We start from the raw sequence: 15953 nt of genomic DNA on the forward strand, positions 1-15953 counted from the left end.
TCCTCTTCGAAGAAAGCAGCATGGCGTAATGGATAGAGAATTGGCCCAGGAGTCAGAAGGTCTTGAGTTATAATCCCAGCCCTGCCACTCATCTGTTGTGTGGCCTTGGGCAAGTCACTTCACTTCTCTGTGCCTCAGTTACCTGATCTGGAAAATGGGGGTTAAGACTGTGAGCACTATGCAGGACACGGACTGTGCCCAACCCGATTTGCTTGTATCCATCCCAACGCTTAGTACAGTGCCTGGCACATAGTAAGTGCTTAACACCATTATTATTATTCTGTCCTTGAATTAATCTCTCAACTCAGTTGTTCCTGCAGCTGCCCTTTTTAAATACAAAAAAAATGAAGTTACTCTCTAGAGAACATGTAGTGATAGGCAAACTCTGATGCATTTGCAATTTAATTTACAAATGAGCTAATTGGTATCAAATTAAAATGAGTGATTACAAAATTGTGAATGGATTACATAGCATGTCTGGAAATATACAATCATTCAATTTGGGTGCCATCCCAAAGTAACATATGATGAGGTTTACCTGGAAAAAAAACAATTCTTCCACTACATTTTCCTTTGTTTTTCTTCTTGTCAATCTAAACACATCTTTCTCGGTGCCTTTTAAAATGTTATCTCTATCTCCCCCTTCTAGATACCCACCTGCTCTGGGGAGTAATAAATCTCTCTCTGGCTGAACAGCTGTGAACATTTACTTCTAATTCCTCTCCATAAAGCCTCTATTCCTTTCACTTTAGTCTTTTGGATTTAATTCTAATTTATTTCTAGTTCTGACAGAAGGCTCACCACGTTAGTGATGCAATCTACCATTGGTATTTATTGAACACCTACTATAGATACTCTCCTGAACACATACACTACAATAGAGTTGGAAGACATAATCTCTGTTCTCAAGAAGTTTATAGTCTATTGAATGTAACGCAAAATTCACCGGAAGAATAGCATCAGGTTTAACATTTTCTTTGGAATTTCTTGAACTTTCCAATAGGGCAAAGGTGCTACTTTTTTCCTTCAAAGATGTTTACAGTGTCTTTCGCTCTGAGTTTCCAAGGAAAGCATGTGGATTGACCTAAAATGCCTGTGGGTCTGTAGGGATTCTGTTATGGATATTGAGGAAAAGCAACTAATTAAGAGTATAGCCAATATCAATCATATTGGCACCAGGCAAATTTAACAGCAGGTGGAGAAAAATATATTTTCTTAATAGTATCCTTGGGACTGGATGTGTTAGCAATCTTGAAAAATAAGGCACATTGCATCTGGTTCATTTGGGCCCAATTGAGTCCAGATTAATTAATCAAGCAGTTATATTCATTGTGGCTTACCATGTGCAGATCACTGTACTAAGCTGCCGATTGAGTCCAGATTAACTAATCAATCAATTGTATTTATTGTTGCTTACCATGTGCAGATCACTGTACTAAGCTTTGGGAGAGTATACTATGACAGAGTTATTAGACATGTTGCCTGCCTACAAGGAGCTTACAGTCTAGAGGAGGAGACGGACATTAAATTATGGATATGTATATAAGTACTTTGGGCTGACAGTGGGGTGAGTATCAGATGCTTAAAGGGTACAAATCCAGGTGCATAGGAGATGCAGAAGGGAGAGGGAGTAGGGAAAATGAGTGCTAAATCAGGGAAGGCCTTTTGGAAGAGATGTGATTTTAACAAGGATAGTAGTGGTCCAAATATAAAGAGGGAGGGAATGCCAGAATAGAGAGAGGGTGCAGGAAAGGGATCAGTAATCTAAAATAGATGAGATCAAGGTTCAGTGAATAGGAGTGAAGTGTTGGAGCCAGAATGAATGAATGAACAAGGTAAAATAAGAGGGGGCAAAGTGCTTTAAAGCCAGTGATAAGGAGTTTCTGTTTGCAGAGGTGGATGGGCTACCACTGGACATTCTTCAAGAGTAGAGAAACATGGACTGAAATTCTTTTTAGAAAAATGATCTGGGCAGCAGAGTGAAGTATGGACTAGAGCGGGGAGAGACAGGAGGCAGGGAGGTCAGTGAGGAGGGTGATGCAGTAATCAAGGAGGGATAGAATAAGTGCTTGGATTAATGTAGTACCAGTTTGGATGAAGAGGAAAGGGTGCAGTGTGACTTAGTGGATGGAGCCCGGGCCTGGTAATCCAAAAAACCTGGGTTCTAATCCTGGCTCCACAAGATAATAATAATAATAATAGTATTTAAGTGCTTACTACGTGCCAAGAACCGTTCTAAGTGTTGGGGGGGATACAAGGTGATGAGCCTGTCACAAGTGGGGCTCACAATCTTCATCCCGATTTTACAGATGAGGGAACTGAGGCCCAGAGAAGTGAAGAGACTTGCCTGAAGTCACACAGCTGCCAAGTGGTGGAGCCGGGATTAAAACCCTCAACCTCAGACTCCCAAGCCCAGGCTTTTTCCACTGAGCTATGCCGCTTCTCTCTGAGCCACGCTGCTTCTCTATGTCTGCTGTGTGAAGTTTGGCAAGTCACTTAACTTCTCTGGGCCTCAGTTACTTCTGTAAAATGGGGATTAAGACTGTGAACCCTATGTGAAACCGGGACTGTGTCCAACCTGAGTAACCTGTACCTTTGCCAGCTCTTAGAACAGTGCTTGGAACATAGTAAGTGCTTAACAAGTACCATTATTATTATTATCATTATTATGAAGACACAGTATCAAGGCAATATTTTTACAAAAAAACGTTCTCCAAAAAGCACCTGTGCTTATTGCAAACATGCTTTTTAAATGATGGAGAAGGTACAAGTATGTGAAGGTCAAAATTTCATGCTTAATGGGAGGCCAAGGGGAAATTTAAAATATTTGAATGAATCAACAAATCAATTGTATATATTGAGTTCCTGTTGAGTGAACTGTGCTACACAGTTGGGAAAGTTCAACAGAAAGAAATCACATGTTCTCCGGTCTAATGGAGGAGTCATATACAAAAGTGAAATGGGAGGAAAAATAGGGATATAGCAGGAAATAGTACAAATAGAGTGTTTGAAACCGGAAAAAAAATTTTCATAGGATCAGAATAAAACAAAATCCACTTAGTTTACATAATAATACTAATAATAATGGTATTTCTTAGATGCTTACTATTTGCCAAACACTGTTCTAAATGCTGTGGTGGATACAAGGTTATCAGGTTGGACACAGTCCCTGTCCCACATGGGGTTTACAATCTTAATCCCCGTTTTACAGATGAGGTAACTGAAGCACAGAGAAGTTGAGCAACTTTCCCGAGTCACGTAGGTGAAGTTGTGCTAGTGGGCAAGTCAGGGTGGAAGGATGAGCTCCTAAGGACACAGGGTCAGGGATGCAGAGGGGACAAAGGGAGGGCCTCTGGATCAAGGAGTTAGAGCTAAGGGTTGGAGAGTCAGAGGTTGTGGGATTCCTCTTAATGAATCTGGCCTTTAATGTGCATCAAGGAGAATGAAACAAACAATAAAATTATAGATGACAAAAAATAGAGAGGATTTCCTGATTTGCAAAGTAAAATTATCCATCCTAAACTATGTGGCTTTGAAGTGACTTCTCAGCATTTAGTAACTTTTTTAAATGGTATTTATTAAGCGCTTACTGCCTGCCCTCCACCGTACTAAGTGCTGGGATAGATACAAGATAATCAGGTTGGACACAGTCCCTGTTCCACATAGTGCTTACAGTCTTAATCCCCATTTTACAGATGAGGTAACTGAGGCAAAGAGAAGTGAATTGACTTGCTCAAGGTCACCCCGCCAACAAGTGGCAGAGCCGGAATTAGAGTCCAGATCCTCTGACTTGCAGGCCACTAGGCTATACTACTTCTCAGCATGCCTAGTAACTGTTCATCCTCAGGCACTTTCCTTTCGATTGAACTCATAAAGCCAAACACTGTTCTAAATGCTGTGGTGGATACAAGGTTATCAGGTTGGACACAGTCCCTGTCCCACATGGGGTTTACAATCTTAATCCCTGTTTTACAGATGAGGTAACTGAAGCACAGAGAAGTTGAGCAACTTTCCCGAGTCACGTAGGTGAAGTTGTGCTAGTGGGCAAGTCAGGGTGGAAGGATGAGCTCCTAAGGACACAGGGTCAGGGATGCAGAGGGGACAAAGGGAGGGCCTCTGGATCAAGGAGTTAGAGCTAAGGGTTGGAGAGTCAGAGGTTGTGGGATTCCTCTTAATGAATCTGGCCTTTAATGTGCATCAAGGAGAATGAAACAAACAATAAAATTATAGATGACAAAAAATAGAGAGGATTTCCTGATTTGCAAAGTAAAATTATCCATCCTAAACTATGTGGCTTTGAAGTGACTTCTCAGCATTTAGTAACTTTTTTAAATGGTATTTATTAAGCGCTTACTGCCTGCCCTCCACCGTACTAAGTGCTGGGATAGATACAAGATAATCAGGTTGGACACAGTCCCTGTCCCACATAGTGCTTACAGTCTTAATCCCCATTTTACAGATGAGGTAACTGAGGCAAAGAGAAGTGAATTGACTTGCTCAAGGTCACCCCGCCAACAAGTGGCAGAGCCGGAATTAGAGTCCAGATCCTCTGACTTGCAGGCCACTAGGCTATACTACTTCTCAGCATGCCTAGTAACTGTTCATCCTCAGGCACTTTCCTTTCGATTGAACTCATAAAGCTCAAAGCATTATCTTGTTTCTGGAGATTGCAACCTGTTGTTTTCAAATTTATTCATCTCAGAATCCATTCAGTTTTCCTGAGCAGAAGATTAGTGACAGAAAATAGAGCAAGCAGCTCTATAGAAAAGCAGCATGGCCTAATGGATAGGGCAGGGGCTTGGGATTCAGAAAGACCTGGGTTCTATTTCTGGCTCTGCCACTTGTCTGCTGTGTGACCTTGGGCAAGTCACTTGGCTTCTCTGGGCCTCAGTTACCTCATCTCTATAATGGTGATTAAGAGTGTGAGCCTCATGTGGGACTGGGACTGTGTCTAACCTGATTACCTTGTATCTACCCCAGCACTTAGAACAGTTCCTGACAATAGTTAGCATTTAACAGATACCAAAAAAGAAATAGCTTGTGTGACCATTTTGTTGTTACAAGCACTTTGCCAATGATGTTTTTAAATAAAAGTCTAAATATATGGAAGACCTGTGTCTTTGGAGGTGGAGACTCTAGACTGCTCATTTTGGACAGGGAGCATGCCTGCTAATTCTGTTGTACCATCCCAAGCGCTTAGTCCAGTGCTCTGTACAGAGTAAGTGCTCAATGAATGCCATCGATTGATGGAGAGTTGGGGGCAGAAGTGGGGATCTGAGGAGGGTGGCAGGTTGGTGTGAGTGGAATTCCAAGTGTCCAGGGCTAAATGGAAATCTGTTCTTATTTCTGTTTCATCAGGATGGTTTCACTCCACTGGCTGTGGCTCTGCAGCAAGGGCACAACCAGGCGGTGGCCATTCTCCTGGAGAATGACACCAAGGGCAAAGTGAGGCTGCCCGCATTACACATCGCCGCCAGGAAGGATGACACTAAATCTGCAGCGCTCTTGCTCCAGAATGATCACAACGCTGATGTCCAATCCAAGGTAAAAGCTCCTGGACCCTCCGGCAAACATAGGCCTGTGGGAAAGCAATATGCTTTGAACCATTTTTAAAGTAGTAGCTCTTGGCTGTGGGAAAAGAGAAATTATTCAGGCAGCAATTCCGAAGTGGGGCTGTCTTGTGTGCATGGCTGAGAAAATATATGCCAGAACTGTCTTTGAGAGGGTTTCATTCAGAATTCTGCCATTTCCGTTAAAGGTGTTTTTAGGCAAGACAACAATGAGAAAGGACCACCAGTGTATTATTTAGACAAATATAGTGCATTTAATAGAATGTTTGATCTTTTCCCATTAATAACAGCATTCTTGATTGCTATATAAATATGAACTTTTCTCCCTGAATTTTCCCTTGTGTAATATCTTCCCTCTTTTTCCCAAACAACACTGCTTCAGATGATGGTGAATAGGACAACTGAGGTACAGTATTGTAGATATATCAAGATGAACATTTTTTCCCCCATTTATAAGTGCTCACTAATTCTCACTAACTGGAAGATCCATTGTCCTTGAATGGATTTTGAGATCTTTCATACATTGTGATTAAATCCGTCACAGATATTGAATAAAAATTACTTTGGTGATGGTTTGGCAAATAATGCTTACTTGAAATGATGTTATTTGCGGTATATTAGGAAATGCAGTGTTGGGGCAATAGAGTTTTCATAACATCTCTTCATGCTACTTTGCACTACTATTTATTTATTTACTTTTTTTTTTACCAAGAAGTGTACCTAATATTTTCTGGGAATCCTCAGGTTAGGAGTTAGTCTTAGTGAGGAAATAATAATAGGAATCATGATATTTGTTAAGTGCTTACTGTGTTCCAAGCACTGTACTAAGCTCTGGGGTAAATTTAAGATAATCAGTTTGGACATATTTACTCTCAATGGAATCCACATCTATGTACCAGGGAGAACAGGTATTTAATCACCATTTTACAGATGGGGAAACTGAGGCACAGAGCAATTAAGTGACATGCCCAAGTTCACACAGGTGGACAGATGGAAGAACTGAGATTAGGACCCAGGCCCTCAAACTCCCAGGCCCTTTTTCTTTCCATTAGGCCTTGCTACTTCCCATATTTTTATATCTAATGGTAACAATATTTTACAAATATATTTTTCCACTACTCACTTCAGGAACAATCATCACGTTATATTTCCTGGGAAATTTTAGATATAAAGCAGGGTTTTTAGGCCTTAAGCCTTTCATCGTCATACTTTTAAATATGTTAAAAGTTTGATGGTAAAAGACTTAAGGCCTAAAAAAAAATATATTTAATTAAAGTATACATTTTCCATATGCCAAACTAACACAGAAAAGGTTTGTAAAAAAATCAGTTGTGAAACCTCTTAGTGAACCTTTGAACATACTTATATATCAATCAATCTATCAATAATATTTATTGAGCACTTAGTTTGTGCTAAGCATTTGGGAGCATACCATGCCACAAAATTAGTGGATGCATTCCCTGCCCATAGTGAGCAAGAACTACATAAGGCCAGTAGACTCCATAGTGCGTTTCAGATTTATTTTATAAGTAAAATTCACTAGCTATATGTATCTGTATATATATATACACACCTATATATACATATTCATTCAATTGTATTTATTGAGCACGTTCTGTGTGTGGAGCACTGTATTAAGCATTTGGGTACAATACAACAATAAGCAGACACATTCCCTGCACACAGGGAGCTTACTTGTCAGCTCTGTGACTTTGGGCAAGTCACTTCACTTCTCTGTGCCTCAGTTCCCTCATCTGTAAAATGGGAATTAAGATTGTGAGCCCCAGGTGGGATGACCTGATCACCTTGTATCCCTCCAGCACTTAGAACAGTGCTTTGCACATAGTAAGTGCTTCACAAATGTCATTATTATTATTATTATTATTATTATTATTATTATTATTATTATTAGAGGCGAGCTTGCATGTGTGAGTGTGTGCATGCATATGTATATATAAATGAACAATTAAGGAATTAAACCAACCAAATAGACAAAGATTTGTGGATAGGCATTATTTATAGATGGATGGAATGCTCCCAAATAAAGCAGATATTTTGATATGGTTCACTGTCAACAGCAGTGCCTACTTTAATAAGCCACATTTTTAAAGCGACATCTCCAAGGCTTCTAGACTTTACTCTTTCTGGCCAATATGTGTTGATTTTTACTTTTAATTTAGCAAATATGATGATGTAATGATACAGATTTTAAGGGCAAACTCCTAGATATCTATAAAAGCAGCATGGTGTAGTGCATAGAGCACGGGCTTCGGAGTCAGAAAATCATGGATTCTAATCCATCACTAGTCTGCTGTGTGACCTTGGGTAAGTCACTTAACTTCTCCATGCCTCAGTTCCCTCCTTTATAAAATGGGGATTGAGACTGTGAGCCCCATGTAGGACAGGGACTGTTTCCAACCCGAATGGCTTGTATCCACCCCAGTACGTAGTACAGTGCGTGCCACATAGTAAGTACTTAACAAATACCACAATTACTATTATTATTATTATTTTGTCTAATTATGCGATTTTCCACAAATACAAACATGGAGATAAATAAATAAAAATGAGGACAATGAAGTTATTTGTATTAGGAGACCCATGACTTAGATTTAGAAGCCATTTCTGCATAGTTGTGACAGACTGAAATGGATATTCTAGTGGAACGATGTTTAATGGCAGTTATATGACCATATTGATTAGGTAACTTTACCAGTTAGCATGTCAGTTTGTAATTTTCCATAATGTTTGTTTTGCACAATAAAGGAAAATGCAAACTATTTTCAACAAAATAATTCAGGACAGATAATTCAGTACTATTAATACACCTGTGTGTGTGAGAGAAAATACCTAAATTGTTGTAATTGATACAGTGGCAGTATCCTCCAAAGATGAGAACAGTTATATCATTCAATCATATTGAGTGCTTACTGTGTGCACAGCACTATATTAAGTGCTTGGGAGAGTACCATGTAACAGACACATTCCTTGCCCACAGTGAACTTACAGTCTGGAGTCAAGGTCATGTAAATATTGTAGGTAAACAATTGATCTGAAAACCTGCACTGTTCCCATTATAATAGGAGAAATAACATCATTTAAAAAGGTGCGTTGTTTCAGAGACTTAATCTTCACAAATTCCACATCAAATAATATATTTGAAATTGGACCCATTACAAGAAAGAAAGGCTATTTCTTATACTCTCCCATCTCTATGTCATTTTTAACCATGGTTTATAACTGGGTGTAATTAATACACCAGTGTTGAGTGTTAAAAGCCATGGGCTTCAAAGATTCTGGGATAAAATGTTGTGATCCTATGGAAATGTCAAAATGGTTTGCTAACCGTCATTCTGTCTGTTTCTACAGAGTGGTTTCACTCCACTACACATAGCTGCACATTACGGAAATGTTAACGTAGCTACCCTTCTTCTGAACCGAGGAGCCGCTGTGGACTTTACAGCCAGGGTATGGATTAATTCTTTTCCTCCTTTAGGCAGTGTATTCTGTGGGGATGTTTATTTAAAATTCCAAATAAAGGGGGCAAGTAGGGGAAATGCCATTATTCTAGTAAATAGCTGTGTTTTGCCCAAGGAATTTGCTCTTTTGGATTTGTTTCTACTCCAATCTGTGTAGCACATCTAAGGTTTTTTTGCCAATTCTCCAGGTGCTTTCCATGATACCATCCTAAATCCCAACCAGAGGGTTACTGCCGTTCACACAGATGGCACTTGGTAACTCTCTGTAAACGGGGAACTGATGATGCTTTGAATTCCAATGTTTCACAATTAATCATTGTAAGCACTCCCCGCAGAGCTTTCTTCAGATGAAGAATGATCTATACACTTAATATTTATTTATTTGATAAATGGGCCATTCTTGCACTATCATATAATTATAAAGTCAGCTATTTTGGTGTCAAAAAATACTAAGTGCACAGTTCAAAGTGAAGGACTGATTCAAAGTAGGTGGAAGACAAACTGTGGATATGGGCACACTGCTGTCCATATTTTACCAATGTCATCAGAGTATATAGTACATTAGGAATATAGGTAGTCAATATTTTGTTTCCCCACTCACTGTATGGTTGATTTATTTTATTTATAAGAGCTCTTATTTTGCTGCATTGTTTTCAAAAAGGTTATGTCCAATGGAGTCAGGTTTTTCTGTAACCCTGATGGATTAACCGGATTTTTTTTGAATGGAAGTCCTCCATTTTTAGGATTCACTTTTTAGGCTATGTTGCTGTAAAAATAAAAAAGGCACCAAATTAAAATATCAGCCTGGTAGAGCTAAAGTTTGACCACCATTTCCTAATAATAATAGCTCTTCTTGGCTCTTAACCAATGTGCAATATATTTTGTAAACTTAGCCTGACATGTATCAATGTATCAGAATATTGATTAACCTCACTGAGATGAATGATTTCACTTCATTCTCTATACTCTGAGATTGTTTTCTTCTGGTTTCCTCTGTTCTTTGTCCTATAAAAAAAAAAAGTAAAGCACCCAATCTTAGTTTGAGGCAAACATCCTTTGTGTCTCCTGAACCACGCTTTCCCATCATACCCTGTCAAACCCAATGTGTTCTTGTTTGGTCTTTCGTGGTGCAGAATGGAATCACTCCTCTGCATGTGGCTTCCAAAAGGGGAAACACCAATATGGTAAAACTCTTGCTGGATCGTGGAGGTCAGATCGATGCCAAAACCAGGGTGAGTGTATCTGTTCCTTCAACTGCCTGCTGTTCCCATTGTTTTGTGCTCTTCTAGCTGCAATCTGGAAATACCAGCACATAGACCTGGGTAGAGAAGATGACTCTCTGGAATCATCTTCTGTGATGCAAAACAGCACTTGGCACATTGTAAGCGCTTAACAAATGCCATTGTTATTATGTAGACTGCAAGAGTTGGAAATTATAAAATGAAATGGAATCTTTGCCCGAAACTGAGTCAGAGAAAGGGGATGTTAAATTGAAACTCCGCTAAATTGTAAGCTCTCTGAAGGCAGGGATTGGGCCTACTTATAGTACTTTCCCAAGTCCTTGGTATAGTCCTCTGCACTCTGTAAGCACTCAATAAGTACCATTGATTGATTAGACCCTTATGTAGTCAGATATTAATAATAATAATGATGGCACTTTTAAAATGTTTACTATGTGCAAAGCACTGTTCTAAGCGCTGGCGAGGTTATAAGGTGATCAGCTTGTCCCAGGGGGTGCTCCCAGTCTTAATCTCCATTTTACAGATGAGGTAACTGAGGCATAGAGAAGTTAAGTGATTTGCCCAAAGTCACACAGCTGACAATTGGTGGAGCTGGGATTTGAACCCATGATCTCTGACTGCAAAGCCCGTGCTCTTTCTGCTGAGCCACACTTATTTGCAGTATCTTAACTTAAAATCTCCAAAACAAAAGTGGAAATTCATTCTGGCCTTGATTTGGACTGTCATTGGAATGTCATTATTAATTACCATCATTAATACCAGTCTAAATGATAGTTTGGATAAATTCACTTTCAAAGATGAAAGTCGATAACTAGGCCTCCAGCTTTTTACCTTTAATTTCCCAAACATGTTATTAATCTGATACATAACTACTTGCTTTTGAGGAACTCCTCAATTTAAAACCCACCCTCAGGGAGTCAAACAGTACTTAGTGACCACGTGGAATTTCTTGCAAATTTGATAAAGAACTTATTATCAATCTCAAATCCTTCCTCCCTCCAATCATTCTCATGATTTGTAGGCTAATACCAGTAAATACTTTTGGATAGCTGTAAAAATCTCAGTATGTCTTGCTACCAGTCTGTTTCTGTTGGACTGATATGAAGCATACTTTATCCCCACATGTGCCCAACATGTCTGCACTATAATGGAATCTTTCCCTCAGTCATAGGAGAGTTTCCATTTTTCTCTTCTATGATGGGTACTTCAGCCTCAGGAGGAGTAGAAAATGCAAAATCTGTACATCCCTTGAAAGGTATTCCCAGTTCTCTGGGAAAATTTCTTTTGGTTGGCTATAAGCCAGATCTGGGTTTGACTCTGAAGAGCAGGGTCAAGTGGAGGCTCTCCGCATGCAGAATCTTGTCATACAATGCAGGCATTTACCAGCTTTTTTCAACTGGAGGACAAACTTGAGCTCTTAGCACAAGCCACTACCCAAATCAGCCAGAGCCCAGAGTCCAGCACCTGCCTTGCCTGTCCTTGAGAGCTTTAATTTGCTTTCACAATGTGCAACCCTGGTTCTCCAAAGCAGCTGGTCCAGAGCAGCTGTGAGCACTTTTCAGAGAGAGAAATTCCAGAGCTTTCTGCTTTTCTGTCATAGTTGTCTCTGTTGTAGTTTGATATGCCCTGGTGCAGTATTTAATAGATTCTTCTTCCTCCTTTCCTTTCCCTTTACTTTGCCCATATGCCTTGCCCTTTGCTATGGCCATCAGACTGGAGGGTTCAAAGGAAATGCATAGAGTGTTACTTGCCCTGTGTAAATGTGTTTTGCGTTTAAAGGGGAAGTTCAGACCTTTCTCTAAATCTAAACACATTCTTCCCCCAACATGCATTGAATCGTATTTATTGAGCGCTTACTGTGTGCAGAGCACTGTACTGAGCGCTTGGGAAGTACAAGTTGGCAACATATAGAGACGGTCCCTACCCAGCAGCGGGCTTACCTTCTGGTTCTTCTGTGGAGTCTGGACAGTGGTGGGGTGGGAACAGTGGAAAAGTCAGTTCTGTGTAAATTCAAAATGCTTCTTTGTAAATGTATCTTTTGAATGTCTAATTTGGTATTTTCATTTTTTAAGTGTCTTGATTTCTTGGAGTAAAACAAAGACTAAACTATACATTTTTGTACATTACAAAGATACCAGCTTTCCCCCAAGACATCCTCTTTTCCATCCCCCTCCACCATGCTAAGTCACAGTCACCGTGCTTAGCTCCCTCCTTCCAACCCTCCAACATTTCCCCCACAAAATCAAAATCGTAATCTAGAGTGCATTGACTTCCTAGCAATTCACGGAGCTAGTAAAAGGTGAAGATGTTTTCATGATAAAGCAGAAAGCTGCACAATTTCACTACAGTTTAAAAATTCATTCTCCAGTCCAAATAATTTTAAAATGACTAAGGGCCCCATATAAGAGGTAGCAGGGATCACAGGCCAGCATAAGTAATCAGTTGTCTTCAGGTAAAGGTGCTGATCTCTTCTAAAGAGGTCATAATTGTTTCTTGTGATCTCTGTATGCAGTGATTTCCCAGCTAGTGTGGAAGGGTGATCTGTTGTAGCTTGATAATCCCCTAGGTGGGTTCCAGAAATCTTGTTGCTGACAAGTTTGGGTCGATCATATGTATGTGGGAGAATTCCAAGGATGTTTGCTTCCACAGAGTCCCAGTGGGTCTCCTTTGTGCTCCACAATCCACAGGACCGCAAACAATTGATGCACGTATTGTCTCCACACTCTGATTGGCTTCTCTTTTGGGGAGGAGAACAAGGACCTACAGACAGTCCTCGTTGGAAGACTAATAACTAGATAAAATGGAGCTTGAGAGAGACCCAACTCTAGACTGTAAAATTATTGTGGGCAGGGATTATGTCTACCAACTCTGTTGGGTTGTACTCTTAGTACAATGCTTAACACATAGTAAGTGCTCAGTAAATACCAATGATTCATTGACTGAGACAGAGAGAGAAAGGCACCCAAAAGTGTGTTGCTGAGTTTCAAGAAGGAATGGCCTTGATGAAAGAGGGAGGGGACATAGGGAGGGTGTCATTTGCAATTGTGAACCTAGACCAGTGTTGGCCTGAAGAGGGAAAGAGCATTATGACAAACTGAAAATAATACCAAGGATAACCCACCTCCTTAACTATGATTTATTTTCTCCTTTAAGAGGCAGGCAGCATGGTGTAGCATTTGGGACCTATACCTGTACTTGTAATGACTTTTAAATGTCTGAAGACTAAAGTTCATTTTTGTCCTTCTCTATCTGAAACCCACCTTCATAGTTTCTCTATGACCAGAGGCTCTTCAAGATCAGGACCAATAATTGTGGGTTTTTTTTTATGGTATTTAAGTGCTTACTATGTGTGAAGCACTGTTCTAAGCGCTGGGGGGGGGGATACAAAGTGATCAGGATGTCCCACGTGGGGCTCACAGCCTTAATCCCCATTTTACAGATGAGGTAACTGAGGCACAGAGAAGTTAAGTGACTTGCCCAAGGTCACACAGCAGGCATGTGGGGAAGTGGGATTAGAACCCATGACCTCTGACTCTCAAGCCCGGGCTCTTTCCACTGAGCCACGTTCTGTAGCTGCTTATAGTGTAACCAGTGACTGCTGTGAAGCCACTGGATGTCATACTATTCCAGTGAGCTTCATCCTTTGCTGGGCCTTGTGATAAAGAATAAAAAATGTATTTCTTTTTCTATCCAGACTCAGAGAGGTCTGGAACCTCCTTTCAATACTCCAAAGCCCTTTCCTCCTTTCCACCACCTCACTCCCCACATGTCTCCAATTCCTAGCCCATTATGTTACAATGTATCAGTATTCCAGGTATGTTGTCTTGTTAGACAGGGAATGTGTCTACCAATTCTGTTATATTGTACTCTCTCAAGTGCTTAGTAATGTGCTCTGTATACAGTTCTTTGATTGATTGCCAATATTAGAATCTTTGTCTCCTCCTGGTTGCCCAATGTAATATTGCTGGACTGACAAACTTCTTCTGTTATGTATTGTAAACACTCTACAGCTATTTTAGAAGTGTAACATTTGGGGTTGGTTTCACCCAAATATCTGAATTCCATTATATCTTTATAGCCTATGATTTTTAAATCATACAGTTAAACAGTGTGCACTGCAAATAGTTTAATTCCTGCAACAAAATATGTTTAATTCCATTAACCTCCTTTAAATTAAAGGATAAAGACATATTTGAGATGGCAGAGTAAATTTATTTTAAAAAATACTGAAGAGCTTGATGGAAAACATAAAATCTACCTTTATTGCCAAACGTCTATTTTTTCATCTTAAAGTTTGCGCAATAGTAATTTTTGCTTTATATTTGGATTGACCCCTGTATGTTAACCTTTTCAAGTCATTCACTTCACCTGTTTATGTTGCTCATCTTTTCTTTACTCCGATGACTGCTGTGCCTTCTTCGAGATTTTCTTTAGCTTGTATTTGTTGAGAGCTTTCTAGGTGTCAAATTCTGTTCCAAGCGCTGGGGTAGGTACAAGCTAAATAGGTTGGACACAGTCCCTGTCCGAAATGGGGCTCACAGTCTAAGTAGGAGGGAGAACAGGAGATCTGAGGTACCAAGAAGTTAAGTGACTTGCCCAAGGTCCCACAACAGGCATTTTGGCAGAGTGGGATTAGAGCCCAGGTCCTCTGACTACCAGGCATATACTCTTTCCACTAGGTCATAATGCTTCTCCATTATCCATATCCTTTAGAACAACTTCTAAATTGCTAGAAGCAAAGTTCAAGTTGTTCTCCATACAGGGAGTGCTTCCTACTTTGTTTAAAACAAAACCTTCATCTTAACAAAAAAAGAAGGTAAGGTGGGAGACCCTAAAGAATATACAGTACAAGGTATTCTCACCTTCTTATGATGATTCAGTAATTAATGATTTACCCACATTCCACTGTCAGCCTGTAATCTGCCAAAGGGAAATTAAGGGGTGATAATAATTGAAAATATCAAATGATATTCCCTTAGATGTGTCAAATTAAAAACCTCTAATTTCTAATTTCCAATCTCTTATTGAAAAGGAAAAACCAACCTTTTAGAACTGACTGTCAATTTTAGAGTGCTTGTCCTAGAATTGGACGAACTTTACTGTGGGCCAAATTCACCTAAATGAAAATATGACCGATGATAGAATAGATAGAGAGGCAAGTTGCTTTAAAGAGACTCCTTGAAGGGTATGTGGCCTTTTTGACAGGAAGCCTTCAGAATGATATGGGGATTCAATATCTGTTCTCCCTCCCCCTTAGAGGGTGACCCCCAAGTGGGAAAGGGACTGTGTCCAACCTGATTGACTTGCATCTATGTAAACACTTAAATGCAACAACAATAATAATAATGATGGTAATATTTATATACCCCTCATGAACTAAGTTGAGATTATGTAAGGTCAATATGGACAAAGAATGAATCTTCTAAGTCTGTTGTATTGCACTCCTCTGCTTCTCTCAGAATAATTGCAAAATAGATTGATGATCTGAAATTAAAAGGTAGCCTAGCACCTGAATGTTTGTCAGGCTGAAGAGAAAAGCAGGTTGTCATAACAAACCAGCATCCACCTTTACACTTAAGATACTCAATCTGTGTCATCTAATTATTCCCCCATCCATCTTTCCTGATTCTTACTATTCCAGACACAATGTTACCCTTCTCCTC

General features: G+C 39.8%; 1 protein-coding gene across 45 annotated transcripts in view; it reads left to right on the plus strand.

Annotated features, from left to right (window-relative positions):
* ANK2 (ankyrin 2) overlaps positions 1-15953 on the plus strand; it is a 593212-nt gene that overhangs the window by 451712 nt on the left and 125547 nt on the right. For 38 of the 45 annotated variants that reach the window (XM_038755377.1, XM_038755380.1, XM_038755376.1 and 35 more), the window contains 4 exons: positions 5359-5544; positions 5953-5976; positions 8940-9038; positions 10183-10281. In XM_038755377.1, the coding sequence (XP_038611305.1) occupies positions 5359-5544; positions 5953-5976; positions 8940-9038; positions 10183-10281 (408 nt within the window). The remainder of the gene's footprint in view (positions 1-5358; positions 5545-5952; positions 5977-8939; positions 9039-10182; positions 10282-15953) is intronic. The other 7 variants (XM_038755373.1, XM_038755383.1, XM_038755385.1 and 4 more) reach the window with 1 other exon arrangement.

Source organism: Tachyglossus aculeatus, chromosome 12 (genome assembly GCF_015852505.1).
Source record: "Tachyglossus aculeatus isolate mTacAcu1 chromosome 12, mTacAcu1.pri, whole genome shotgun sequence".
Taxonomy (NCBI): Eukaryota; Metazoa; Chordata; class Mammalia; order Monotremata; family Tachyglossidae; genus Tachyglossus; species Tachyglossus aculeatus.